The sequence below is a fragment of the Ursus maritimus genome, unplaced genomic scaffold (genome assembly GCF_017311325.1).
Source record: "Ursus maritimus isolate PB19 unplaced genomic scaffold, ASM1731132v1 scaffold_26, whole genome shotgun sequence".
In the NCBI taxonomy this organism is placed as follows: Eukaryota; Metazoa; Chordata; class Mammalia; order Carnivora; family Ursidae; genus Ursus; species Ursus maritimus.
Genome location: NW_024425119.1, coordinates 8,197,010 through 8,221,759, shown reverse-complemented (window position 1 = coordinate 8,221,759; position 24,750 = coordinate 8,197,010). Strand labels below are relative to the sequence as shown.

General features: G+C 38.9%; 1 protein-coding gene across 1 annotated transcript in view; it reads left to right on the top strand.

Moving 5' to 3' along the window:
• Positions 1 to 24,378, top strand: part of CD163 (CD163 molecule) — a 30,913-nt gene extending 6,535 nt beyond the window's left edge. Inside the window, 14 exon segments of the mRNA XM_008683503.2 lie at positions 2,879 to 3,199; positions 3,965 to 4,285; positions 14,011 to 14,325; positions 14,424 to 14,738; positions 15,127 to 15,219; positions 15,301 to 15,615; positions 16,776 to 17,096; positions 18,069 to 18,377; positions 18,727 to 18,762; positions 18,962 to 19,069; positions 20,344 to 20,439; positions 21,262 to 21,333; positions 21,336 to 21,396; positions 24,172 to 24,378. Coding sequence (XP_008681725.2) covers positions 2,879 to 3,199; positions 3,965 to 4,285; positions 14,011 to 14,325; positions 14,424 to 14,738; positions 15,127 to 15,219; positions 15,301 to 15,615; positions 16,776 to 17,096; positions 18,069 to 18,377; positions 18,727 to 18,762; positions 18,962 to 19,069; positions 20,344 to 20,439; positions 21,262 to 21,333; positions 21,336 to 21,396; positions 24,172 to 24,193 — 2,705 coding nt within the window. The 3' untranslated portion in view covers positions 24,194 to 24,378.
• Positions 24,379 to 24,750: the final 372 nt, after the last annotated feature.

Genomic DNA, 24,750 nt, shown 5'->3' with positions numbered 1-24,750 from the left:
TCACACTTCTTATCATCCTCTCCCTGCAAAGAGTTTAAGCCACCCCTTCCCAAAATATTTGTTCAAATTCACAGAATCAAGTGATAAAAAAATAGTTTGGTTTTCTATTAAAACCTCATTTATGCTAGTGTTATGGTGTGAACAGACTCTGTGTCTAGAGACTTCCATGTTCCATGTCTGCTCAGGGCACAAGGACAGTGGATTTTTGTGTGCAGGGATGATGCCCCTTTTTTCACTTGAGTTCTTAGTTTGAAGCAGACCTAGTAGGTCCTGAACCCCAGGGAACATTCAGAAAAACAGAGTAAAAGTGTCCCTGTATTCACCAGATATCTTTTTTTTTTTTTACTAATGACAAAAACTCAATTCAAATTTTAACTAACTAACTAACTAACTAACTTTAAGGAAAGAGGATGCTGACTAAGAAAACTGGGGAATCCAGAGGTCCCGTTGGCTTCAGGCACAGCTGGATTCAAACACTGAAATAATGCCATGGGGGTTCTGGCTCTTTTTCTATTTCTTACATTGGCCCTTTGCTGTTGTTGGACAACATGACCATCTATTGTTTGAACTACAAAGAATGGGATTCCTACAGAAGAGATGGAATTTGTTAGATGAAGAAAGCGAGAGGGATTGGGGATTGAAAAATGCACAGGAGTTACCTTCCATTCTCCTTTACCCACCAAAATCTTTCTAGGTCCCCAATCAGCACATTTCTTCTCAATGCTGAGGACTCACAGTAAATAGTATTGTGGCAACAAACGCTAAAACTTCCAGAAGAAAGGGGCAACTTATTTATTACAAGAAATTGCTCAGGATCAAGCTCTGACTGGGGGAGGTTCTTTGAAGAATATCGATTGGGGGAGGTGAAAGTGGTAATGATGAGGTCCCCTTTTCTCTTTGCTTGCTTTTAGACTAAGGAAGTGGTCACAAAGGGACCAGGCATATAACGCAAACCAGGTAGTTATAGATAGGTAATGAGTCAGAGGCAAAAGTCAGTGTTGAGTCATGGGCAAACCGGAGTGTGTGCATATCACCTAAACACATGCAAATATATATTTAACAAGAAAAAACAATTCTAGTAAAAACTCCGTGATAGTCAAACAAATCTCTAGATAAAATATGGCCTCTGGATCTCCTGTTAGTAACTTTTTCCTTTTTTTTTTTTTTTAAGATTTCATTTATTTATTTGAGAGAGGGAGAGAGAGTGGGGGAAGCAGCAGGCAGAGGAAGAGCAGACTCCCCGTTGAGCAGGGTGCCCAACGCGGGGCTCGATCCCAGGACCCCGAGACATGACCTGAGCCGAAGTCAGATGATACCCAGGCACCAAAGGAACTCTTTTTATAGTACATACTCTCTGTACTGAAAAGTCGTGTCTTCTTTTCCTAAAAAATTCTTATTGAAGCATCATTGACATAAATGTTGTATTAGTTTCAGATGTACAACATATTGGTTTGACAATTCTGTGAATTACTCGCTGTTCACCACAATAAGCATGGTCACCATTTGTCACCGTACAAAGTTATTACAGTGTTATTGACTATATTCCCTATGCTATACTTTTCATCTCTTCGACTTACTTATTTTATAACTGGAAGTTTGTACCTCTTGACCCCCTTTATCTATTTCATCCATCCCCTTGCCCACCTCACCTCTGGCAACCACCTGTTTGCTCTCTATAGTTAAGAGTCTGTTCATTTGTTTTGTTTTTTTGATTGCACATATAAATGGAATCATTTGATATTTGCCTTTCTTTCTCTGACTTAATTCATTTAGCATTATATCCTATAGGTCCATCCATGTTGTTACAAATGGCAAGATCTCATTCTTTTTTAACGTTGAGTAATATTCCCTTCTCTTCCATATCCTGACTATTGTAAATAATCCTGCAATAAACATAGAAGCGCATATGTTTTTTCAAATTAGCGTTTTCATTTTCCTTGGGGAAATCACCGGTAGTGGAATTACTGGATCATATGGTATTTCCATTTTTAATTTTTTTATTAAGTTCTTAATTTTAATTCCAGTGTAGTTAAAATATAGTATCATATTAGTTTCAAGTGTACAAATTGGTGATTCAACAACTCTATACATTACTCAGTGTTCATCATGATGAGTGTACTCTTAATCCCCTTCACCTATTTCACTCATCCTCCCACCCACCTCCCCTCTGGTAACCATTAGTTCTGTGTAGTTAAGAGTCTGCTTCTTTGTCTCTCTCTCTTTTTTTTTTCCTTTGCTCATTTGTTTTGTTTCCTAAATTCCACATATAAATGAAATCATGTGGTATTTGTCTTTCTCTGACTGACTTATTTTACTTATAGTATTATACTGTCTAGCTCCATCCATGTTATTGCAAATGGTAAGATTTTATTCTTTTTATGGCTGAATAATATTCTGTCATATATATACCACACCTTCTTTAGCTATTCATCTATTGCTGGACACTTGAGCTGCTTCCATAATTTGGCTATCATAAATAATGCTGCTATATACATAGGAGTTCATACATACATCCCTTCAAATTAGGGTTTTGTATTTTGGGGGAAAGTATCCAGCAGTGAAATTCCTGGATCATAGGTAGTACTATTAGGAATTTTTTGAGGAACCGCCATATTGGTTTCCATGGTGGCTGCATCGGTTTGCATTCCCACCAACAGTGCAAGAGGCTTCCCCTTTCTTGGCATCTTTGTCAAGACTTGTTATTTCTTATCTTTTTGATACTAGCTATTCTGAAAAGTCCTGTCTTCTTGCCCACGCCCCTCTTTCTTCATGTTTAATGATTTTCAGTGGTATTATATCACTGTTTTCTCTGTGTCTACTTGTAGTCCCCCCTTATTCTTGTTTGGTTGTCATGATTTGCTTTGTGTCCCTCTTACAGATGGAGCAGATCTCAGCCTGAGACTGGTAGATGGAGTCACTGAATGTTCAGGAAGACTAGAAGTAAAATTCCAAGGGGAATGGGGGACAGTGTGTGATGATGGCTGGGATAGTAACGACGCTGCTGTGGTGTGTAAGCAATTGGGATGCCCAACTGCCGTCACCGCCACGGGTCGAGTGAACGCCAGTGAGGGAACTGGACACATTTGGCTTGACAGTGTTTCCTGTCACGGACACGAATCTGCTCTCTGGCAGTGTAGACACCACGAATGGGGAAAGCATTACTGCAATCATAATGAAGATGCTGGTGTGACATGTTCTGGTAAGTTAAAATAAAAAGAAAAACAGAGAAGGAAGGACCTGTGTTTTTTAGGAGTAAGAATGAGTGTGAGATGGGAGAGACAGAAATAATTAATAATTTCCTTATTGTAAGGAATCTTAAACACATTCTTTTTTTTCTTTCTTAAAAGATTTTATCTATCTATCTTCTATCTATCTACCTATTTATATCTATTTATTTAGAGAGCATGAGCAGGGGGAGAGGCAGAGGGAGAGGGAGAGAGTGAATCCTCAAGCAGACTCCATACTGAGCTGATAGCCTGACCTGGGGCTCAATCCCACAACCCCAAGATCAGGATCCAAAGATCACAACCCTGAGATCACAACCTGAACCAAAACCAAGAGTTGGACACTCAACCGACTGAGCCACTCAGGCATCTGCGTTCTTTATTTGACTAATTTGGAGGGTTGTCTGACTATTTTCTGTAGTAATTATTCAGGCTGCTGTTAGGGGCCACATTTCAGATTCTTAAATCTACATGGATCTCTGAGACATAAAATGTTCTGTCTTTTTAAAAAATCTCCAACTTGTTCATATTTTTCTGCCATTGACAATTTCTATTAACCCTTGCAACTATAATCCTGTTTCTACCGAATTCATGGCCTCTACTGGCTGTTAAAAAAAGCCAGAAGATGGAGAAGTCATCATTTCCAATGCCTCAGTATCTGGGAAGGAAGATAAAAAATCTATTCTTTGGGAGCTAACCTCCATATGTATCTATGTACTAAGTTTATGTTTCTTTTGCAGATGGATCCGATCTGGAGCTGAGACTTGTCGGTGGAGGCAGTCGCTGTGCTGGGACAGTGGAGGTGGAAATTCAGAAACTGATAGGGAAAGTATGTGACAGAGGCTGGGGACTGAAAGAAGCCGACGTGGTTTGCAGGCAGTTGGGATGTGGATCTGCTCTCAAAACGTCCTATCAGATTTATTCCAAAGTTAAGACAACAGACACATGGCTGTTTTTAAGCAGCTGTGTTGGAAATGAAACTTCTCTTTGGGACTGCAAGAACTGGCAGTGGGGTGGACTTAGCTGTGATCACTATGAAGAAGCTAAAGTTACCTGCTCAGGTAAGACTTTCAATTGACATGTTAAGAAGTTGGATTCCAAGAGTATAAATTTCCAGTACGATCCTTGAAACTGATGAGAAACATTGGTCCTTATGACTATATCTCCCTCGAGAAATGTCTAGTTCACAAGTGCCCTCCTTAATCTCATCTGCCCCACCTCCCCTCTGGTAGCCATATTTTGTTTTCTACAATTAAGAGTGTGTTTCTTGGTTTGCCTCTCTCTCTCTTCTTTTTCCTATGCTTGTTCATTAAGAAACAAAGCAAAACAATTGAGTCATTTTTAAATCCATGGAAGTATGAAAGATTAAGAAGTATTAAAATTGAAGGTAGAACTTAAATATGTCTTTCATGGGAATGTCTCCAAATGATTTTAATAATATGTTGGATAAGCTGGCATGACTGAACCTTAGGCTCTATCTTTCTTTTTTTTTTTAATTTGTTATTGTTATGTTAGTCACCATACAGTACATCATTAGTTTCCATGATTAGTTTCCATAGATTACATTCCATGATGTAGTGTTCCATGATTCATTGTTTGCGTATAACACCCAGTGCTCAGTGCAATATGTACCCTCCTTAATACCCATCACCAGCCCAGCCCAACCCCCAACCCCTCCCCTCTGAAACCCTCAATTTGTTTCCCAGAGTCCATAGTCTCTTGCGGTTCATTCCCCCTTCTGTTTACCCCTCCCTTCATTCTTCCCTTCCTTCTCCTACCGATCTCACTGTTATTCTTTTGTTCCACAAATGAGTGAAACCATATGATAATTGTCTTTCTCTGCTTGACTTATTTCACTTAGCATGATCTCCTCCAGTCTAGTCCATGTTGCTGCAAATGTTGGGTAATCGTTCTTTCTGATGGCTTAATATTCCATTGTATATATGGACCACATCTTCTTTATCCATTCGTCTGTTGAAGGGTATCTCAGCTCCTTCCACAGTTTGGCTATTGTGGACATTCCTGCTATGAACATTGGGGTGCATATGGCCCTTCTCTTCACTACATCTCTATCTTTGGGGTAAATACCCAGTAGTGCAATTGCTGGGTCATAGGGTAGCTCTATTTTTAACTTTTTGAGGGACCTCCACACTGATTTTTCCAAAGTGGCTGTACCAACTTGCATTCCCACCAATAGTGTAAGAGGGTTCCCCTTACTCCACATCCTCTCCAACATTTGTTGTTTCCTGCCTTGTCAATTTTTGCCATTCTAACTGGCGTAAGGTGGTATCTCAATGTGGTTTTGATTTGAATTTCCCTGATGGCTAATGATTTTGAACATTTTTTCATGTGTCTGTTAGCCATTTGTATGTCTTCATTGGAAAAGTGTCTGTTCATATCTTCTGCCCATTTTTTGATTTGATTATTTGTTTTTATCTGTGTAAGAATTTCTTCTTTCTGAATGTTTTTGTGTATTTCACTGTAATCTCTTTTAGCAGTTCCACAGTGAGCTGTGAGTTGGCCAGGTATAAGGAAAATCTCTAGTATTTAATGCTAATCACATTTATACAAACACTAACATTGTTGAAAAGTGATGCCTTTTTAACAACTGTAAGGTAACATATTGACATAACTATTACTGATATAGTAAAAGAAAGACTTCAGGGAAAGAAACGTAAGAGCAAAACCATTAGCCATGTAGAGATGTAGTCATATAGAGCTGCATGTCCACTAACCAATGGCTTTACTCCAGATACATCCTAATCTAGATGTGCTCCCATGTGCATTACCTGATGTTACAAATTGTGTCTAATTACATAGAAATTATCCTCTGATTGGAAAAAGACAATCTTTAAAGATACAAATTTGAATATACATAACTGCTTTCAACCGTCGTCTTTTCTTTTCTAAAGAGGTTTCTTGATTCGACAATATATTCATATAGTGCACACTTTGTTTTTGTGTGTGTGTGTTTTCGTGTGTGTTTGTGCTTTTTTTTGTTGTTGCTGTTGTTCACACTTTGAAATGAAAGTGTAAGCTCTTCCTGAAAGATATCCCCACCTGTCCAGTCCTACTCTTCACAGACAACTTACATGACTGGGGTATTTATATATTCTTTAGGAGATATTTTATGTAAATACAAAAAAAAATCCATATATAAGTTTAACCTCATTTTGTTTGCTCAAATGTTGGCATATTATATATAATATTGTTCTGTACCATAGTATTCACTTAGTAGAATATCTTGACCATTTCATATCAATATTTAAAGACCTTTCTGAAATTACTTCTCTACCCATGACATCTCTCTTCTTATCATTTACTACTGTGTGGCTTTATTTATATTTTTAATTCCTTTTATTAGATAAAATTAGCTTGGTTTTGCTTTTTTTTAATGAACCAGCATTTGGATTTTTTAAGATTAATACTATTTTCATTTTCTAATTCATTATAATTTGTTTTTCTTTCTATTAATTCCTTTATGATTTCTGACTGATTTAACTTCTTGAGTTCAGTGCTTAAATAATGTTGATTCTTTCCTAGTTATTAATATAAATATGTGAGGTTGTAGGTTTTCCACTGAGTATACCAGTGACTGTATCATATAATTGACTAACTGATGCTCTGTGAATCTGGGACATAGATCTTCCTGTGACTGTAATGTGGTCGTTATGAATTGTTCTTTTTAGTATTACAAAGTTTCCCCTTTTCTGTGGTTGAATGATTTTTCTTCTGAATCAAACTTGTCTGATAGTAATATCACAACTATTGCTTTATTTATTTTCTATTCTTTTATTTTCAACCTTTATGAATCATTTGTATTCATCATAGAATTCAGGTTAATTTTAAAAGCATAAATACATAAATACAAGCATCACTTTTTTCATCATTGAATTCAGATTTATTTTAGAAAGAATATTATTTATTTAGAAAGAAATTGGATTACTTTTTAGAGATGAGAGGCATATTTGACCTTAACTTAGTCATATTATGCACTTCCATGTTGTCATATTATGTATACATAATATTTATTGTCAACATGTATCATGCTACAACTAACCATGAGCTGTATTTCTCACATAATTTTTGGGGGGGAACTTTGTGTTTGGGCATATGTAAGTATAATTGTATGTCTGATCATTTCCTTCTAAATATTTTCCTATTAATTGTATTTTATATTAGTTAGTGTGAAGTTTAGCAGCATCCAAAAGAAAGCCAAATAAGAGTGGATAAAGAAAAAGTTTACTTCTTTCTCACTAAAATAAGTCAAATAGGTAAGCAGTTTAAGGTTATTTGGGTGTTTCTGTGGGCACCAAGAAGTACCTAGAGTTGTTTTTCTGTGGTAATTATCAAATCCTATTGGTCAAGAATGGTAAGTTGCCCTGGAACTGAGTGAGTTCCCTGGTAAACCAACCTGATAGGCCAGGTTCTGCCCTCTGAGAAGCTGTTCTCTGTCCATTGTCCTTCCTGGGCCCAGGTGCTATTCTCAGGGCAGATCCTTCTACTGCGTGCTCTCCACAGTCATACCTGAGTGCGGTTTTGGGGGCTGCACACCTTTCACAACCCACTTTCTGCTGACATTGTCTCGGGGACCCTTGGATTGCTTTACAGATTGAATTATTATTGGCTGATGTCAGCTGTCCTCAAAGTCAGCGAAACAATTCTCTTCAAACTTAGTACCCTTCTAGTTGATTTTCTTTCATCTAATGCCACCTGAAGGTAACCAGAGTCAGGGAATGTATTTACAGACTTCGATCTATGCTGTGACCAGCCCCTTCCTCTTAATTTATTGCCTGATGCCCTAAGGTCATTTAAAACTTGAGGTTTGGGAGGAAAAGCAAGACCAAAGTCCTGTCTTTGCTGGTAGGCTCATGGATGCTGTATGTGGAGTGTCAACTCTATTTTCTGTTAAGCCTACAGTTTTATCACCACCCCAGTTTGGGGGGTAGGATACTTAGGGTTTGGTTTTTTTTTTTTTTTTCGATCCTGCAAGTTCCAAATTATAGGTCTCTCAATTCATTATGTAGTAGCTACAGGCAGAACGTGCCTTCCTTACAAAATTGGTATTTTTCCTTCCATTTGTTTCTTGCAGTCTGGCTACTTCAAGTCTAAGTTCATCTCTCTCTTGTAACGGCTGAAAGTGGCAGAGGATTTATGTCATGCCAGCATTCTGATCTTTTTTTCAGTTTTTTTGTTCTCCGAGTACGTTCTCTGATTTTTCAGCTTCAGAGAGCACATGGTTTTCTTTCCAAGGTGACATTTATCCGAATACCTTACCATGGATAATAAGACATTAGCTTTCCAGTCTATAATATCTGAGTTATTATATATTTTATCCCTCCATTCCATTCAACTGCATCCAAAATTTAGGTTTTATTACTAGACCACTTCAGTTTTGGTAACATTCTGAATTATTTAGGATTCTATTCAACTGCATATTATAGAAATCCCAAATAGTGTACATTTGAAGCTGAAGGTGGGCCCTTCTGTTTACAGAACTATATTTTTATTTGCTACGTATGCCGTGTGTGCTCTTTGCCTTCTTTTGTAAACTCTTTTGTTATATTAGTGTAGTTTTAGAAGCTCTTCTACTTACATGGGTACATAGGTTTTAGCACTCTTTTTGCTTTGCTAGAAATAGAATTTATAATTTTGTTTCTTTTTTGAAAGATTTATTTATTTATGAGAGAGGGCACACACAAGTAGGGGGAGGGGAAAAGAGAGAGGATCCCAAGCAGACTTCCCACTGAGCAGGGAGCCAGAAGGGGGGCCTGATCCATTGACCCATGAGATCATGACCTGAGCCAAAACCAAGAGTTGGTCACTTAACTGACTGAGCCACCTCGCCGCCCCTGTGATTTCGTCTCTTGATTTCTTGATACTTTCAGAAGATTTCCAGGGGGGGAAAAATCATGGAAATATCTCTGTGCCTGCCAAGTTCAAACTACAAATTCCATTATCTGTTTAAATTCTTAGAATTAGTTTTGTAGAGCACAGGGCTTTAAGGCTGAAAAGGGCCAAAGAACTCAATAAAGCAGGAAGATTAGAAAGATAAAGCAACAATTTCTCTCTGATGGGAAGTTTTGATAAACCAGCCACAAATGGGTCCAAGAAAATTCACTACAAAATTACTTTGAATCCCAGACATTTTGTTGGTGATGGCATGCGTAGGTGCCACAGAGAACATCTGAACTTAGCAAACAGTTCATATGAGTTGTGCTGTATTTACTGAGGTGTTTAAGATTAATTTTTATTTTAGAGAGACGGAAAGAGAGCACAGTGTGGGGGAGGGGCAGAAGGAGAGGGAGAGAGACGCCCACACAGACTAAGCACTGAGCACAGAGCCTGACTCAGGGCTTGATTCCAGGACCCTAAGATCACAACTTGAGCTGAAACCAAGAGTCGGATGCTTAACTGACTGTGCCATCCAGGTGCCTCTGTATTTACTAAGGTTTGAGAAACAGTTTTGGTCCTAGAATGACTTCTACTTCTTCAGAGTCTGGAAAGGAATTAATGATTAAAAAGTGTTAATGCTTCTTTAAGTCATATTGTGGATTTTACCTATTACTAAACAAAAGGAAGTAATTCTAATGAATTCTTTCTTCTATTTGTTCTTCATGTCTTCATTTATCCACTTCTAGAGAAAGAAATACAAATTTAGTTACTTATTCCAGGGGAAAGTTTAAATTATTGATCAAACAAAGGAGCTAAATCCAGGTACAAAAATCAAATTAATGGGTTTAACATTAAAATGCAGTCACAGGTTTAGCAGGGAAGAAATCTCTTAAAGGAGTAAATCTTGACTATTATAACCATATACACAGAGTAAATGATATAAGGAAGCCAACTCATGGTGTAGAGTAATGTGTTACTAACAGATTCATGGAAAAAAAAAAAGCTAGAATGGAATCTCCAAGTCATTTCTGAATGGAAGAATTTCCCTCTGCCCTGGATTCAAATGTTTTAGGACAAAGGAAACGTTTGGTTTCATGTTTTGGTTTGTTTTGGCACCGGCTGGGTTTTATTTTGTTCGAGTTGGATCCAGATAAGAGAGCAAGAGGTTACGAGAAAGCTGACTTTGGCTCATTCATTGCCTTTGTTTAAAGGTTTATATCTCTCCCAAACTGGAATGGAATCATATGCATACTAGGTAATGATATCTTAGAGGAATTTCATGCTCAGATAATGAAATAGTAAGAAGAAGTTAAGGACGCAACTCAAGAGTCTTTCATTATTTGTGGGGGAGAGGTATTATTTGCTTAAAACTCGGAGCTGTTTTTAGAAAGCAAGGTTTTCTTCAACTCACGTTTGGGAAGAAACTAGCTTTGTACTGATTTAACGGGCAAGTGGTGAAATTTTAATGTGCTGGGGTATTTTATACTGCTACTATAGAAAATATAGTCAGATCCGAAACATTCTCGGAAACTGGCAAGTGCTGATAGGATATCTGTGTCACGCTGAGAGTAATATCAGGGGAATTAGTGCTCTTTGACAGCAGGCATTTCTAAAAGATGTATGTCCTTTAGAAGGTCCTTCAAATGCGCTTCCTTTTTTTACAAAATTAATTAAAGGAAATAGTTTGTGTCTTCCAAATAATTTGAATCATCTCTGGGTATGTTAAAACAAACTTTTATCTTGATGATTGTACTCCTCAACTTGGCAAAAAGTGTCCTTAAAACCCGAGCTCCATTTCTTTAGCTTTATTTCTGGTGTGCCTTTTCTTTACATGTTACATCCCATCCATGCTAAATTATTCATAATTCCTCAATTACACCACATTTCATGACTGCGTCCTTTATTTCTTATATTTTATTTATTTTTTTTTTTAGAGAGGGAGAGCCGGGGAGGGACAGAGGGAGAGAAAGACTCTTAAGCAGGCTCCACATCCAGCACAGAGCCTGTCGCAGGGCTCAGTCTCACAACCCTGAGATCATGATCTGAGCTGAAATCAAGAGTAGGACACTTAACCAACTGAGCCACCCAGGCGCCCCTACGACTGTATCCTTTAAATGTGGATTTACACATCACTTACTTGGCAAACTCCTTATCTTTTTAATTCAAAACTCAGCTTGAATTTATAGCACTCTCTATAGTTTTCTTGCAAAGCCTCAAATAGAGATGATGACTCCTTCATTTATTAGTTTTGTATCTAACATATATTTTTAGTTTTGGACTCATTTTTTTAAATATTTTATTTGAGAGAGAGAGCACAAACGGGGGGGAAGGGCAGAGGGTGAAGCAGACTCCCCATGAGCAGGGAGCCCGACGGGGAGCTCAATCCCAGGACTCCAAGATCATGACCTAAGCCGAAGGCAGATGCTTAACTGACTGAGCCGCCCAGGCGCCCCTGGACTCATCATTACTTGAACATGTATTATCTTCTGCTCACCTGTGCATTTTTGAGGGAGAGGGTGATCAATGAGAAATTAAGCAGCCTTGAAAAGAAGGAGCTTTTTCCCAGGTACATAGGTTCGGAAATGCATTGTAAGTGGTGAGAAAAGTGTTGGCAGAGGCGCAGAAGCCTGGCATGACCAGGCTTAAGGTTGGAGCCTCAGGTACAATTGATAAAGTAATAGACATGAAAACCTAAAAGGTGACATCATCAAAGGTGACATCATATTTTAAAGTATGCTAAGAAATTACTGTTTATCATTTCTCTTTAATTGTCATAGATGGGTGACATTGGAGAATCTACCAAGCTCTCTGTGCTTCAATTTCCTTAAAAGAAAAGTGGTAGTTATCGTACTACCTGCTCCACAGGAATTACACAGCAAGTGACCAATACATGTTAACTGCGGTGGTTATGATTACTATTAGTAGTAGTAGTAGTATCTATTTTCACTGATGAACTGAACTGTTTCAGACTTTTGAGCCCACCCAAATGCCTAAAACATTGTAGGTCCTTGATACTATTTGGTGAAAGGATAAATTACTGCATAAATAGTAAAGAAATATTGAACTGCCTTGAAGACAATCGTGTGAAAATACTTAAAATGTAATAATATATCTGTAGGCATGACATAGATTTATTAGAAAGAGAGCTTAGAAACAAGATTGGAGGGGGGTGGGGGAATGGGATAGACTGGTGGTGGGTAGTAAGGAGGGCACGTATTGCATGGTGCACTGGGTGTTATACGCAACTAATGAATCATGGAACTTTACATCAGAAACTGGGGATGTACTGTATGGTGACTAACATAATATAATAAAAAAACATTAAAAAAAAAAGAAACAAGATTGCTTAGGAAACCATTGCAAGGGTCTACCTGACATATGATGACCAAAAAAAAAAAAAAGACAAATTACATTAAAACAGTAGCAACAGGGGTGCCTGGGTGGCTCAGTCAGTTAAGCATCCGACTCTTGGCTCAGGTCATGATCTCAGGGTCCTGAGATTGAGCCCTGTGCCAGGCGCCAGCTCAGTGAGGAGTCTGCTTGAGATTCTCTCCCTCTCCCTCTGCCCCACCCCCTGCTCGCACTCTCTCTTCCTCTCTCTCCAGGTTTCTCTCTAAAACTAATGAATCATCGAACTTTACATCAGAAACCAGGGATGTACTGTATGGTGACTAACATAGTATAATAAAAAAATTAAAATAAAAAAAAAAGAAGACAATCAATAAAAACAGCTTACAAGAAAAAAAATTAAATAAATAAATCTTAAAAGAAAAAGTGGTAGCAACAAATAAGGAGGAGACATATCCTGGAGGACTGCCAGGTCTTAGTGAATTTCCACACGAGCAGTGTGTTGAGAGGATCAGGAGCCTAGGTTTTGGAACGTGCTGCCTGCTTTAAAATCCTGGCCCTTCGGCAACTCCCTATGTGACTGCAGCAAATTACTACACCTCTCTGCTTTATTTTCCTTGTCTGTAAAATTGGAATGATATTAATAATCATCCCCTGAGGAGATTGTAAAGATTAGGTGAAATAATGTTTGTTCCATGTTTAGTAAAGTGCCATAAATAACATAGGTGCTCATTTAATGTTTGCTACTGTCATTATCAGTACCATTATTTATGAGATAAAGAAGTGGTTCGACTTTTAAGTGATTCTAATTTGGTCTGGATATCATTAGTTGAGTAAAGAATACTGTGGTCCTGTCAGTAAAATAATGTATTCAATTTTGAACACCTTATGTCCAAGTAGATATGTTTATGAATATAAATTTAAAGAGAAACATAAAGATGAAAACATATTTATTGGCAGTTAAGAGAAGGTGAGGGAGTTGAGGACAGAATTTTGGCCAGGGAACGCATAAAAGGTTCTGGTAAAGCACTGTCAGACGGGTAGGAGGAAAAAACAGGAGAAAGGAGTATCTCATGTGTCAAGTGTAACACATATCAAAGGGAAGAAGAAATCCCATGTTCAGTTCGAAAACAGGAAGTATAGTGCAACACTTTATATAAAACCATTCAAAAAGGTTGGGGCCAACACCAGACTGTAGTGGGTAGAGAAATGAATATAAGACTAAAAAATAAAAAAAGAAGATACATATCACCTACAGTCTTCAGTGTTGCAAATAATATACACAAAATATTAAAAGAAAAGAGTTATCATGCTTCTAGGAATGGTTGATGCCAAGAAACAAAGTTCTAAAATTCTCTCAGACGAATTGGTCCAGTGAGGAATGGGGAGATCTAGAATTTGCCATCCCCAACTCCAGGCAGAAAAGCCAAGGGGAACAAGTATGGAAAATCATTAAACACCCCAGCCTCCCCTTTCCACTCCCATCATGAAGGAAAAATCTGGGAATCATGTCATTTCTCACTGAAATAGTATCATTTTTCAGCCCACAGGGAACCCAGACTCGTTGGAGGAGAAGTTCCCTGCTCTGGTCGTGTTGAAGTGAAACATGGCGACAGGTGGGGCACCGTCTGTGACTCTGACTTCTCTCTGGAAGCTGCCAGTGTGCTGTGCACAGAGTTACAGTGTGGCACAGTCATCTCCATCCTAGGGGGAGCTCACTTTGGAGAAGGCAATGGACAGATCTGGGCTGAAGAATTCCAGTGTGAAGGGCAGGAATCCCATCTTTCACTCTGCTCAGTAGCCTCCCGGCCAGATGGGACTTGTAGCCACAGCAGGGATGTTGGAGTCGTCTGCTCAAGTGAGACCCAGAGAACATGTTCAAATTGTTCCCATACTGTGAAGAGGGTGGGGTTAGGTAATTGCAGACATCTTTTTAAAAGCCCTATTTCCTTCCAGGATACACAGAAATCCGCTTGGTGAATGGCAAGACCCGATGTGAGGGAAGAGTGGAGCTCAAGATACTTGGGAACTGGGGATCCCTCTGCAACTCTCACTGGGACATGGAAGATGCCCACGTTTTCTGCCAGCAGCTCAAATGTGGAGTTGCCCTTTCTACCCCAGGAGGGGCGCATTTTGGGAAAGGAAGTGATCAGATCTGGAGGCACATGTTTCACTGCACTGGGACTGAGCAGCACATGGGAGATTGTCCTGTAACTGCTCTGGGTGCATCGCCATGTTCACCTGGGCAAGTGGCCTCTGTAATCTGCTCAGGTGAGAGGATGACAGACAGCAAATGATGAGCCTTTCTCATGGTGGCGTGCTTTCAGAGCAGGTGTACCTATAGGGATGAAGAACAAAAGTCAAAGGGCATGATCTATTTTAGGGATCATGAAAAGTGTGCCAGAATATTAACCTCATGTGTCTTTTTAGAGGAAAAGTAAACTTAATTTTCACAAAACTCATAATTACCTACCTGGTGCTTACCACATACCGGCCCTTCTCAAAGCGCTTGATTCATTTCCAGCCTAGTTGACCTACCACCTTCCCCTCTCTCTAAAGCTGTTTGTTCTCGGCTCATCTGTCTCACACTCTGTTGGATCTCCCTTCCTCACCCTACATTTTTTGTATCTTGTATGACTGAGCAGTTTGGTGTTTGCAGGAAATCAGAGTCAGACGTTATCCCCATGCAACTCGTCATCTCCGGACACAACGAGGGCTACCACTCCAGAAGAAAGTGGCATTACTTGCATAGGTGAGAATCAGTGACCAATCTATAAAAATGACCTCAGTCCTCACGAATGTGTTTTATCAATATTTTATTTTCCCTTTCCAGGGAGTGGTCAACTTCGCCTGGTGGATGGAGGTGGTCGCTGTGCTGGGAGAATAGAGATCTACCATGAGGGCTCCTGGGGCACCATCTGTGATGACAGCTGGGACCTGAGTGATGCCCACGTGGTGTGCAGACAGCTGGGCTGTGGAATGGCCATTAATGCCACTGGCTCTGCTCATTTCGGGGAAGGAACAGGGCCCATCTGGCTGGATGAGGTGAACTGCAACGGAAAAGAATCGCGTATTTGGCAGTGCCGTTCACATGGCTGGGGGCAGCACAATTGCAGGCATAAGGAGGATGCAGGAGTTATCTGCTCAGGTAAGTTGTGCAGAAGCTCTGGTCACAATTACTTAAGGAAGGACTGAGAAGGAGCCAAGTGGAGTGAGGGATATTAAACAGAGAAAATTCCCTGAAAAGCAGGTTTAGAGGGAACTCTTGCTTGAGTCATGGTCCCAAAGTGTGGATTTGATTACTTAATGCTACCCCATGTGCAAGGTAGTATAATATCAGAAAGGGAAAAATACAGAAATAGGCTTGCATATCATGAACATGACAACAAAACTAAGATCGAGAACTTCTTCTATGAATATATATGGAGCTACATTCAGCGCACCACTTGATACCACTGTATAAAGGGACAAGAAGAAATAAATCCAGCACTACATTCTACAGGGCAAAAGATAATTACCATACCCAAGTAATTTTTCCTGATAGGCAAATGAAATGTACTTGTCATAGGAGCAAAAATTATCATAAGAGGCCACTGCCTTTATTCTGTATACATGGCAAGCTTTAGAAACTATTGTGAAGTTGAAAACTGTACTCAGTTGTAATATATTGGGAAAAAACAGAACTATGACTCAGTTACTTAGGGAAGTGAAAAATTCTATATGCCAGAGGTGATTTGATATCATTCACATTTAATGACATAACTGATAGAGTACATACACAGCCAACTGTGAAGAGTCAGAAAAGGAAATATTTCATTTTAACGTAATGTACACAACATTGGTTTTAGTGTCTGAGTATCTCACCAAATGTTAACTATCAAGAGAGCCGCAAAAAAAAAATATATATATATATATATATATATATTTATTTATGAAATGTTTCTTGAGGCTAAAACAGTAGTAATTTAGGGAGAAAAATCCAAACTATATGATTGATATGAAAGGCTCTGAGCCCTTGATTAAGATTTAGAAATCAATTTAGAATCATTAGTGGTCTTCTAAAGAGGTCCCTAAGCACAAACCCAATACTAGAACACCATAAGCTATTTATAGAATTATACTATATTTACTGTAGAAATACTACATTTTATCAAAATCTACTAAATCATCCACAAGTTACTAAAGAATTGCTAGTATTTGACGTAGTATACCTATTTTTAAAACCATTCTCACCTTAGAGTAAAGGGAAGGGAGCCCTGTGAATCTTCAGAGAAGATGTGAAACTGCTAACTCTGTATTTCATCCCAGAGTTCATGTCTCTGAGACTGATCGATGAAACCAACAGACACAGCTGTGCAGGGCGCCTGGAAGTTTTTTACAATGGAGCTTGGGGCAGCGTTGGCAAGAGTGGTATGTCTGCAACCACCGTGGAGGTGGTATGCAGGCAGCTGGGCTGTGCAGACAGAGGAGACATCATCCCTGCAGCTTTAGACAAGCCAACGTCCAGGCACATATGGGTGGACAATGTCCAGTGTCCAAAAGGACCCGACATGCTATGGCAGTGCCCATCTGCTCCATGGAAACAGAGAGTGGCCAGCCCTTCAGAGGAGACGTGGATCACATGTGCCGGTGAGTATCTGCTGGCTGGCATGAGAATTTCATTTTGTAATTCCACTATCATCTTCTGATCTCATTAAGTAGGAATGAATAACCTCTGCTACCTATTCTACCCAGATGGTGTAATTGGTTTCATTTAATTTGGCTTATAGGTATTCGGGATCATGGATTAGTTGTCCAAAAAGCATTACACTCCTCATGGTCTTCTTGAAAGTTTTATTTAATTGCTTTCTCTGAGAACACATGAGGAACAGAAAATATAAAATTCGGTAGTTGACTATTGAACGGTCTACCTTACCGTTCCCACTTTTCTTTCAAATACTATCTCGCTTTACTAACAGAAGAAGGAAAGCAGTCAAAAAGATCAATCCTGACCTATTTTGCCGTCCTCCATCTTCTTACACTGGAAGAGGTTTTTTTTATGTACCTGGAAATCTAAATCTTTATTCTTTGAGAGAAGCTAACACTATACAGTGTTAACTTTATTTCACATTTCCTGAGTCACACTAACGTTCTTTTTTTTTAAAAAAAATATTTTATTTATTTATTTGAGAGAGAGGGAGGGAGGGCAAGCACGAGAGAGAGAGAGAGAGAGAGAGAGAGCGAGCTTGTGCACCAGCAGGGGAAGAGGCAGAGGGAAAGGGAGAAACAGGCTCCCCACTGATTAGGGAGCCCAATGCAGGACTCGATCACAAGACTCTGGGATCATGACCTGAGCCGAAGGCAGACCCCTAACCAACTGAGTCACCCAGATGCTCCCACACTAATGTTCTTATGTCCAGGATGAAATACACTCAGTTTGCTGAAAGGACATAGGCTTTCATTAAGGATAAATTTTGTTAAAAATATATTTTTAATTGCACATTAAATAAGCAAGTATTAAAATAGAGATTTAAAAAGAATTTCAAATCTCTCTTTTCCTCTGTGACCTCTTAGATGTTTTTATGTTCTCAGAAGTGATCTAGGTGTCTGTGATTTTTTCAGACAAGATAAGACTTCAAGAAGGAACCTCTAATTGTTCTGGACGTGTGGAGCTCTGGCATGGAGGTTCCTGGGGGACAGTGTGTGATGACTCCTGGGACCTCAAAGATGCGCACGTGGTGTGTCGACAGCTGGGCTGTGGCCCAGCTCTAGAGGCACTAAAAGAGGCAGCGTTTGGTCAGGGGACTGGGCCCATATGGCTCAATGAAGTGACGTGCAAAGGAAATGAGTCTTCCTTGTGGGGTTGTCCTGCCAGACCCTGGGGGCACAGTGACTGTGGGCACAAGGAAGATGCTGCTGTGAGGTGCTCAGGTGAGTGCCAGGAGCCTGGAGTAAGCTTGGAATCTCGGACAGCAGCAAGGGGGTGAGCAGTGAGGTGCTTTGTGTCAAGACTGGGCACCGCAACACGGGATCCGGTGGGGAGAGAATGATGATGTTTCAATCCGAAGGAACAATGAGAACATTTGTTGTTCTCATTGGAAAAGCATTTGACTTATATGTACCTCGGTACAGAAGGAATAAGGACAAGGGGAACCCTAGTTTTAGGTGGGAAGGAGTAGTTTACTTGGTTGAGAGGCACCAGTGGCTCATATAAAAAAATAGAAAAATTTGTTCTACGCATTACTCCCCAAATTGAGGCTCCTTCTCTTTCCTCCTACAGAAATTGCCATGGCCCAGACATCATCAAATGCTGGAGGTATATCATGGGGTTTATGAGCATGGGTCCAATTATATGCATTATTTAGAATCTTTTTTGTTAAGAGACTTTGGGTCAAAAGTCATTCGGAGGATTGGGAAACTTACTTCAGCCATCCTGTATCTAAGAGAGGGATGGTAACAGGGACTTTAGCCTGTTAGCTAAGACATCATCTCTTGTGATACTTACTTGCACTTAGGTCACACATCTATTGTTATATTTGGGATCCTTGGCGTCATCGTGTTGACCTTTCTCGTTGCTCTCCTCTTGTGGACTCAGAGGCGAAGACAACAACAGCGGCTTACAGGTCTGAGCCAAGTTATGGTCTTTCTAATGTCTCTATGGGATAAGAAGGTTCTTGGATACAATACATATTATCTGAAATATATATACATATTAAAAGCAAGTGTACGCATATTAGACTCAAGCATCAAACAGCCAAAAGGTTGGAACCTAGAAGAGGTTTAAGCAGTTTCTCCAAAAGAGGGAATAAGATTTCAGAGGAGAAAGGGGTTTTGGTTCATTGATGATTCCTGTACTCTAGCTGCATGTTTAATTGGGACATTATAGAATTGGTAGTTTAGAATGAATGTGCTTATATGGTTTAGGAGGAATGCTTTATTGCCCAAATATTTATTTGCTCTTACTATATACCTAGTAGTCATTTTACTGTTCTGTTAAGCAATATACTAGGCTCTGAAGTTATAGACATCAATAGTCAAGTGTTTTGGTCCCCATGGAATTTCAAGTCTAGCAGAAGAGATAGATATGCAAACAATAAGGTACTACGTAGTATTGCACGTTCATGTGACTAAGGAACACAAGTGGCGCAGAGAAGACAGTAATTAACTAGGGGAGGGGCAGGGGGAGAATTGGAGTCTTCTAAAAGGCTTTTGAGACGTTTTGAAAACCAAATTCAAAGAATTAGGTAAGGTGCATTATAGGGAAAGAGAAAAATATGTACAAGTGTGGAGAAGCTTAAGGGATGGCCACCTGCCATTTCGAGGGGAAGTAAAAGTTGAGTTCAAGGAGAGAAGCTACTGATAAGGTTGTAGAAGGATGAGGAGCAAAGGATGAATCATGTACTTCATGGTAAGAAGATGACTAGTCAAAGAGTATTATATGGTGGGGGAGGGTGAAATAGTCCAGCTGTGTTTTGGAAAGTTCTGTTTGATGACGGGATATGTGAGAGGTTGTAGGAAGACCACATTATTGACAGGGGTAGCATTTTGAAACAGTTGACATAAAAGATGAAAAGGACTTGATAGCATGGAGAAGAGAGGACGGATAGATTTCAGAGAGATCTTTTTTTTAAAGCTCCCATGAATTAGCAAAGACTGCTGCCTGCTTAGGGGAAGAAACTGGGGTATCATATGATGGCAGTAGAGATGGTTTTGCCCCAGCCTACTGCATTTGAGTTTGTAGCATTATAAGGGAAAAGCTTGGTAGTAGAAGGGATGGAAACAAGACAAGGGCATGGATAAAGATTGAGTACGTGTGCACTGCTGGGAAAAAGCACCGGTAGTGAGGGCAAGTTTTATTATGATCTGCTGATCCCTAACCTAGGACCTCTGTTGTCAGTTTCTTTGAGAGGAGAGAATTCTGTCCACCAAGTTCAATACCGGGAGATGAATTCTTGCCTGAAAGCAGATGATCTGGACGTGCTGACTTCCTCAGGTCTGTGGGGTCTTTGAGGGTCTACAGCCCTGCGGTTCTGATCAGTAGCTACAATTGCAGCTGAGGCATTGTACTTTGCATAGCAGTGGAAAGAAATCTCAAACATGTAATAGGAAGCTTATGATGCATATAGGGAAGAAAGGCAGGAATGATCTACAAAGTGACTCTTAGAGAACGTAAAAGCTGCAATCTTGTTGTCTGGCTTAGAGGTCTGTGATTATTTCTGGTGGAGGTACAAAGAACCATGCAAGTCGAATATTATGACTTGGACCTCATCTTATTGAAACAAATTAATCTAAAAGCATTCACTTTTCACATCTCTTTCACAGTTCTTACATCCTGCTCCTTTCCTTTCTCTAACTTGATATTTATAATATTTTCCCCTAAAAATCTGAAAGCTTGAACTTCCTACATCTTTTTCCCATAGAAGCCATCACCGTTTCCCATTACATCATACGGCTTTCTTTGTCCTCCAACTTCTGTTTTTAGCACCAATGCACTAATTCTGCCTCTGAGCGGCATAATTCTGCTGGGTTGGAAGAAATAGCCCAACACTCACTTACTCCACGAAGGCTCAACGCCTTCTCTGTATTCCTTACCTTCTGAGAAGGGCCTGCCACACTTCTTCAATCCCAGGGACTTGGTATTTGCTGCAACTATGTCGGGAAAACATATTTAAGGCATGGAAAAGACTTCCTGTGCCCCGTAAATCACACATTTGCCTTCCTAATTGTGGGCAATGCGTTTAAATGTTCAAAGAGATTCTAAGGCACTTGAGGGGAGGTCTGATTTATTTCCCAGTAATTATTTTCTTCCTTTTAGAAAATCCCAGTGAGTCAGATGATTTTAATGATGCTGGGCTAATTTCTGTGTCTAAATCTCTTCCTGTTTCTGGATGAAAAAGAAGACCATCCTGAGGTACACTGAAAAGGAAAATGGGAATTACAACCCAAGAAGGTGAGTGAGGAGAAATTATTCAGTGTTGTTCAAAACAGGTACATTTTTTTGAAAATTGAGTACTCCTCTGGTATTATAAAAAAAGAATGTATATACCCATATTTCCATACATAAGTATATATATTTACATATGTATGTATATCCATATTCAGAATATATAACAGCTCTTTATAAATGTGACTCTTATCCAACTCTTAGTTATATATTATTATTTTTAAAGATTTATTTACTTATTTGAGAGAGAGAGAGAAAGAAAGGGGGAGACGCGGGGGGGGGGGAGAAGGAGAGAATCCCAAGCAGACTTCTGGCTGAATGGGGATCCAGACTCAGGGCTTGATCCCACAACCCTGAGATCATGACCTGAGCTGAAATCAAGAGTCAGATGCTCAACTGACTGAGCCACCCAGGCATCCCAACTCTTAGTTACATATTCTAAACAATAACAATGGTACTTCATGGAGCTAAGGAGAAACTGGGTACATTTATATGATTAAATCTTTTCAGTATCTTGTAACGGTCATTTTGGGAAAAAGAAAAGACTTATGTCAACACTTATGACAACACTATGTTATGGTAAAGGTAGTATAAGATGCCATAAGAACATGGAAAGTTTTCCTAAGAAATTGGAGGAGATTCTGAAGATGTGCTATTCAAGGCAAACATCAAATGATTGAAAGATAGACAATTTTAGGGCAAGGACATAGCAGGTAAAAATATGGAGGCATAGAAAAGAACCACATCTTTGGGGAACATTAATAAGTTTCTCATTCAAAAATATGTATTGAACTGGGGTGCCTGGCTGGCTCAGTCGGTAGAGCATGCATCTCTTGCTCTCAGGGCTGTAAGTTTGAGGCCCACATTGGGTGTAGAGATTACATAAAATTAAAAACCTTAAAAAATATGTATTTATCATATTTATGGTGACAAATGGTGTTCTGAGCACTGAAGACACATAAATAAAAGATACTACTGACAAAGACATGATTGTTTAATGTAAATCTCAAGAGAGAAGAAGTGGTGAGAATCTAAGCTGAAAAGGCTGCATAGAGCCCTATCATGAATGGCCTTGTCTGCTATATTTCACATTCGTATTTTATTTTAGGGACTGTTAGGGAGACAGTGGGCTTTGAAAGATTAAGCTGGGGCAAGACACAGTCAGATTTGCATTTTATAATTTGCTTTCATGCAGAAAGTATAACAGAAGAAAATAGTGAATAGACAAGAAATTTGTTAAGTTATACATCAAAAGGAAAAGATGGTGAAATGAGATAGTGAATATATTTTCCATTAAAAAAAAAATTGGGGGAGGACTATATATTTAGAAATGATATATGCCAAAGTATGGTTTTTTTGGTGGATATAAGAAATACAGATTGAGACACAGGATTAAAGATGGAACTCTTAAAAGTATATAAATGTAAAGTGTTAAATCATATATTTACACATACACACATAGAAGGTAATAAATTGGGGGCGCCTGGGTGGCACAGTGGTTAAGCGTCTGCCTTCGGCTCAGGGCGTGATCCCGGCGTTATGGGATCGAGCCCCACATCAGGCTCCTCCGCTATGAGCCTGCTTCTTCCTCTCCCACTCCCCCTGCTGTGTTCCCTCTCTCGCTGGCTGTCTCTATCTCTGTTAAATAAATAAATAAAATATTAAAAAAAAAAGAAGGTAATAAATTGTATATAGCATGAAAGGGATAAATATACATATATATGCATCTTAATATATATCTTAACAATTGTTAAAGGATAGCATCTGATGGATCATCATTGGGCAAAGCTATGAAAAGACAGCTCACACAGAATGAATTTCAAGTGACAAATAGACATTTATAAATGCTCAAATTCACCAGTATGTCCAGGCAATTCAAATTACAACTAACACTGAGATGTCACTTTATGTAAATCAGACCACCAAAAATTTAAAACGACACCAATATTTATCGCTGGTGGAAATAACAGAGAAAAATCATAATTTCAAATATTGTTATTGGAAATGGGAGGTGTGGTAGCCTTTGCAGAAAGCCATCTGGAAATGTCTATGGAACACTTTTTAAATGTTCCACAGATCCTTTCATGCAAAATTCTACCCCTGAGAATTTCTTCCGGACAGATAAAGCCACTGGTGTGTAAGGACTTATAATGATTCCTTTTTACAGCATTGTTGGTAGGGGCAAAAAGCTGGAAATGGAATGAATGTCAATGAGGTAATGGCTAGAAAAGTATGGTACGGCCGACTGAAAAAGGAAAATTCATCCACAAAAATGCAGTATTATTCCTTTATGTGCTCATGTTATCAAATATAATTAAACGTTTACACCTATAAGATTATATGTGTCTATACATATATAGAAACATTAAAAATCGAACTTTGTGAGATTAGAACTACAATAGACATGATTTATAATCTTAAACGTATGAATATTATTCCGATGTAATGAATAAGGATTAAACTACTTTTTCCTTGAAGAGGAGTCACTGCTGAGTCACTGCTTCAGAATCATGTGGGGGTACTTTTGAAAATGGCATTTTGGGGTGCCTTCCTAGTTCTACAAAATAGAAATAATTCCTATGAACGCTGAAGTTTGCAAATCATTGCATTCAAGTTTTCTGTTCAGGGAAGTAGTATGCTTTTTAATACATGTGAGTTTGTGTGTGTGTTTGGAGTGCACACGTGTGTGTGTTGTAACACATTATATTACATTATAACGTAATTCTTCTGTGCAAGCGTGTATGAAGAGGAAAATAGCAGTTTTTCCATTTATGATTTCAGTTCATCCTTTAAGATCCCATGATGAAGATCTGAACTATGGAATGGAGCAAGAATACACCTCGTTCACTGAAGACTACAATACAGTCCTTTGTCTCCTGGTGTCCCAAAGACTGCTGCTGAATTTATAAAAGTTAAATTGGTGAATGTGACTATTACAAGCTGTTTATAAGACCTTCAAGGGGATTAAATAAAAAGGAATATTGCTGATTTGAATGTCTTAACTTCCTGCTCTTGATTTTATGAATTTCTGAGTAGGCTTTCTGACTTTCAAAGGGTTTCATAAATATAACATGATGTCTTTTCATTTGACCATGTTTCCATTTGCCTATATGTGTTTTCTACTTTGGTTAATATAATAATTTTCTTCTTATTACCAAATCAAAACAAAATGTTTTTCTTTAGTTTTTTTTTTAAGAAAGGGAAAGTTAATGATTATTGAAAGGTTAATAATATATTGTTACCTCTACAAGGCATGAATCCCATTGGTTCTTAATTGCTTTTTGTTATTGTAATTCTTGTCACTGACAAAATACGCACAGCAATGCCTGGTAAAGGTACAAAGACTCAATGTCACTTGCT